This window comes from Colobus angolensis, unplaced genomic scaffold (genome assembly GCF_000951035.1).
Source record: "Colobus angolensis palliatus isolate OR3802 unplaced genomic scaffold, Cang.pa_1.0 Scaffold69, whole genome shotgun sequence".
NCBI classification, from domain to species: domain Eukaryota; kingdom Metazoa; phylum Chordata; class Mammalia; order Primates; family Cercopithecidae; genus Colobus; species Colobus angolensis.
In genome coordinates this window covers 147326-152877 of record NW_012120598.1, presented here as the reverse complement: position 1 = coordinate 152877, position 5552 = coordinate 147326, and the positions used below count along the sequence as shown (strand labels likewise).

At 37.8% G+C, this 5552-nt stretch overlaps 1 protein-coding gene across 1 annotated transcript; it reads right to left on the bottom strand.

The window, feature by feature from the left end:
* Nucleotides 1–1630: 1630 nt before the first annotated feature.
* Nucleotides 1631–2817, bottom strand: LOC105500791 (keratin-associated protein 26-1). Its single transcript, XM_011926455.1, has one exon. The coding sequence runs from the start codon at nt 2540–2542 to the stop codon at nt 1907–1909; it is 636 nt and encodes a 211-aa protein (XP_011781845.1). The 5' UTR covers nt 2543–2817; the 3' UTR covers nt 1631–1906.
* Between the last annotated feature and the right edge of the window lie 2735 nt (nt 2818–5552).

Sequence of the window (5552 nt, the reverse complement as noted above, 5' to 3'; positions counted from 1 at the left end):
TACATAACTTAATTCCACCCTTACACATATTGCCAAATAGAAATATCTCCAGATGTGTATTAAAATATAGTACAAGTATACAAGAACATTCTGTACATTAATTCTAATAGATCCAAACTAGAAACAACCTAAATGCTCATCAACAAAATAATGTATAAATAAATTTTGGTGTTTTAAACTTGAATATTAGACACATAAAAAAATAAAAAGACTACTGGTACATGTAACAATATGGAAATATCTCACAAACATAATATTTACTTCAAAAAGACAGAGAGAAATGGGTAGATACTTTATAATTTCATGTTACAGTTCAAGAACATTCAAAAATTGTTATGTATGTCATATGTTAATGAAAATCTCATTTCAAATGATGCCAAAATAACAGTTCAACAAGATTAACAACAGATGTATGGCTGAGATAAAAGGCAGGCTGTGCCAATGTGTGATTAGGGCGAGGGGCACAAAGAGGGCCAGGGAAAGGCTGCAAAAAATAAGGGGATACAGAACTCACAAATTCAAAATATCCAGGAGAGCAAGCAAATAAGGGAAATGATGAGCCAGAATGAAATTAACAACAGCGGCATGATCATGATAGTAAGTGGAACTGGCATTCTGCTTCATTGTCAGGAAGTCTCTAGGGCAAGATGAAACTGAGAACCACAAGTGTGTGTCTTGTCTAAAGGGAACAGCTGCGAGGAGCACCTGCCAATCACTTTTTTACACAGCGATACAGCTTCTAGCTTTTCTAGCTATTCCAGTTCCTCAAAAAGGTAAATATTCATGCCTTTACAACTTTATTTTAATTTGTGAAGTATATACCCACACACATTTTAGGTTGAGTGAGAGAAAAAATGTATCTTTAATTGTTACATGTCCCATAGCATATAACTTCTGATAAATTCTGCCATAGTTCAGGACTGTTTTGTTCACCTCAGTATCTTTTGTGCCTGGCATATAGTATGCAAGCAGTACATTTGTTTCTGAATAAATCAAAAGATTAATTAATGAACTCAGACTGGGTTTTTTAGAAGCGAGTACGCGTTTTCAAAACACAGCTGAGAACATACTGCTCTCAAGGATGACATATGCAAAAGGCTGGATGATTGTAAAAAGCATGTGTTTGGGGACCTATGTGTAAGGCAGGATTGCAGGAGCTTAGTTTTCTTATTTGCAATACTGAGCAAAAGATGATGAAAACAGAGAGGTGCAGGAGAGAAAGAGATGGGGGAAACTAGGTGTCATGTTAAGGGGTTTGAATATTTATCTTATGGGAATAGATTATAGGAAGTCAACAAAGGCGTAAGCAGAAACATGGTTAGGTTTGCAACTAGAAAGAACATCCTGGTGGAAGTGCGTTCAGTGGGATAGAGAGATAAGAGGCATCATTCCTAATTTTTCCTTTTCAAAACAACTTTCCCCAAGGACTTTTAGGGTCTCTCAAGTACATAGGGTCAGAAGTCTAAAAAGCAGCTTAAGGAATAAACCATCAAACAATCCCTCTACTGTCAGGCAAGAATATATGGTTGAGTATCACTTGTCCAATTCAGTCATCTTGCAAGAAATTGACTTGTTGGTCATTTCTGTGTTAAAACTAAGTCATGAAACACAAACCACTGAACCACATTCCTAATTTGTATTTAATCGCATTTATTATAGTGTAAATCAAATACATTCTTCCCACAACAGAGCAACATTGAATAGCATTGTAAACTAATTTTTTTTGATGTCAAGGAAAGACGAAAGCAAGATAAAACATGTGACAGAAGCATCTTGCATTAGATCAGGCACAGTAAAACTAAGAAACATCAGTTGCTACTAGCAAAGAAGCAAAAGTCCATGGAGTTTGAATTTTTGTTTTGGATCCTCGGAGTGATTATTCACCGGAACAAAGAAGCTACCTGTTTCACAGTCCAGAGCAAGATGGACGACACGTGTTGATCACATGGGTCAGAGGTTGGCAACCACTGAACAGAGGCCTCAGAGGTCTGAGGCTGCTGGACACAACGTGAACAGTTTGAGGACCATAGGCCAAGCAACTTGAGGGTCGGCATCCAGAAGTGTGGAGGTTTTGGGGCTGGCAACTGTTGGAGAAGCAGGATTGGGGGCGACAGCCACTGGGCACACAGCCTCCTATGGGCTGGTAACTATTGAGCTGCAGCCTCAGTGGACGATAGCCGCTGGACACGTAGCTCTGTGGTCTACAGGATAGTGGAAGGCAGGAGTTGGAGATGAAAGAAGAAGCAGGAAGAAAACTGCTTCCTTGGCAGGGCCTGGGCACGTAGTAGGCAGTGGAAGAACCGCAAGAGGTTTCAAGGTTGCCGGTCTCACAGTGGGCCGGCTGGCAGCTAGTTGGTTCACCGCAGGTCTCTTGGCAGTTGTCTGTGGGCCAGGTAGGGTCTTGACAGCTAGTGGGTAAGCAGAGGACATCTCCACAGCTGACGTTGGTAGGGCAGAGGGCGATGGAGGTGAGAGGAATATGGCAGGAGGTTCTGAGAGATCCTGAGTTGCAGTTTCCAGAGCAGTAGTTGGGGCAAGACATAGTGAGGTTGTGAGTGCAGGTTGTGGTTGAGGGAAAGAAGCGAGTGTCTCAAGTTTGTTCTGCCCTTTCTTGACTTGACCCTTTATATATCCCTAGAAGGTGTTGCTTCTGCATACAGACTCTTCCTCTTGTTGTATGAGGATGCATCAGAACTCTTTATTATAGCCAAGGAAGTGATGCTTCCACCTTCCATAAAACTGGATGCTCCTTGCAATGCCATCCATTGACTAAGTCTATCTATAAACCAATGCGACTGCATTTTAATAGGATCTATCCTTTTTAAATTATCCAACAAAACAGACACATTTTAAAGTCTATGTACTTATTTCAATGATAACCGCCATTGCACAAACATTCTTAACACTCCTCTCTTAGAATTCTCTTTGAAAGCTGTAGCAACTTCTTTGAAACAGTGACAAGTAAAATCTTTTTGAAGAAAAATTCTATTCTTCTTGGAAATTGCCAAAAGTAAGTAACTTGGAAGCAAGTGTACGAGAAAATGAAAATCCTTGCAAACTATATGACAGAAATATGGACAATTTCAGTATATTTTGCTTGATTAGAATTTATTTTTCAAAGTTATAATTTGCGTTATTTCAGATTTGTGTTCGAACTTGACTTTCTACCAAAATATCTTTATTCAAAAATGTGTGCTCATTTTACTCATTTCAATAAATAAATAAACCAAGTCAAGCTGAAACCTTGGCTTATGTTTTAAGTATTCTTGAATATAGATAATGAAGTTGGGTTTAGTTAAAATTGTGTATCCTATTGTGAACAAAAGCAAATAAATAGACCCCTTAAAGAAAGTCAGGCAACTTGATATTTTTCATGATTATTTCAAGCTTATGTATTGCATCATTTCTCATATTCCAACTGAAAAAATATTGTTCTCGGTTAAAAAAAAATACATTGAATTTGACATGAGTTTATTTTGCTTTCTACATTGGTCTTGATGTCAATTTCCAAAAAGGAGCTTCTAAACTGCTTTAAATAGGGAATAGCATCAGGATAAAGTATTATTTTCCTAGGTTTGAGTACTTTAAAGGCCATTTGAGAACACGTATTTCTGGCAAAAGTTGTTTTAAAAAATGTATGATTGTAGTTAGTTTCAACTATCCCTCTGTATTTTTCTCACACTGACATACCCAGTGCCTCCAGTAGCTATTTTAATGGGATTTAAAATTATCTGCTGGCTCTAAATTCCAATTCCTTTTGGCTAAATAGTCAATTTAAATCATAACACTTTCTTCTATTTTGGTGTCTGAGGGACATGCTTGTGCTTATCAAGTCTCCCTCTGTCCTGGAGGGGTAAAATCTCTGAAACAGAAGTCTGGTTTCTCAATGAGGCAACACTGGACTATTTTACTACCAGGGGGAGAAATACAAAAATAAAATGGTATCATCCCTGAGGTCCTGTACTAACATGTTGAATTTATCTCAGTATTTTAGGTCAGATGATTTGTACCTGATGTACCTCCATCCCCAGGCTCTTACTATCTAACACTCTTTGTATAACCGAATACTTTGTATAGTTTGGACACCACTTGATACTCTGTGTATACAGCTGCTGGAGTCTTCTTGTGAAATCCTGGATGCATCAGCTGAATGGCGTTCGTAATAGGTACAGCCATATTTGGCTGAATGCTTATGAAATTGTATGTTGATACTCCTTATGTCTGCTCTTCTCCAATATAAAGAGCCCAATACCTGTATCATTAGTACATCAATACGCCTGTGTGTATGTGTGGATAGGTGTGTATGCTACATGTTCTATGTATACTTGGATGATTTTCCATGAAGAGAAGGGCTGTGGAATAAGAGGGACCTGGCATTCACGGAATGCCTACTCTGAAAAACCTTTTGCTGTGGGTGCCCACATGTGCCATTCACTTTGTCCTCAAAATTCTATACAGTAGATCCTACTATTTCAAGTACTCGTATGAGAAAACTTGAGCTTTAGAAAGTTACAGTAATAGATACTAAGAAAAACATTTGAACAAAGGCTCCTTGACTCCCCAAACAGTTTTTCTCTCTATCCAATATGGCATTACATAGAGATGCATTGATATTATCATTTAATAACCAACAACCCTGTGAATCTGGGTAATTTGCATAATTGCTCTGTCCCCAGTCATTATCAGTATTTTATGAACCAATGGAAATATTAATAGTATCTACTTTTCAGTGACATTTTAGAAATATATTGAGATTTCATTAAAAGTTAAAATAAACTGTAAAACATTATACAAGAGTAATCTATTTTATTGCTTTGGCATTCTTAACCCATTCCGGAGAGTACGACCTTGGGTTTAATTTCTTTAGAGCACCACCATGAGTTTCTCGTGTGTGTATGTGTGGGCCGGGGGCGGGGGGTAGAATTGTAAAAATATCAACAGATCTTCAGAAAGTAAAGTGCCCTGAACATAAGTTGTCCTTTATGTAATACAGGTTGAACTAATATTACTTCATAGTGGCTGTGTCACTAAAAGAGAAGGGCTTATTTCAGCATAATACCAGGTACCTCATTAGCAGGATCCTATAAACTACATGCTTCAGGCTTCTCTTCTTTTTTAAGAGCCCAGGGATAATTGGAGGAACTGGGAATCCTGTGTGAATTCCCAGATTCTCCCATTGTGTTGCTTTTTTTTTTTTTTTTTTTTAAATAAATCGTGGATCATTGTCTCTCCTACTCTAGAAGGAGAATTCTGAGTTTCTCTGTCTTGGAGACAAAAAATCCCCAGAACATTTCAACAATAAAGTTGTGCCAATAAACAAGGTAATTTTAACTCATCCATTCAGCAAATATTTATTGAGCATCTAGTATGTTCAAAACATATGATAGATGCTGGCAATGGAACCAACATTAAATTGGCTTCTGCGCTCAGACATATACTATCTAGTAAGCATGGTAAGACAAGTGCATAACCCATGTCAGTGTTTACTAAGTTCTGTAAGTAATGTACAGAGAAGAGCAAACATAGTTCTTTCACCTTACCAAAAAATTAAC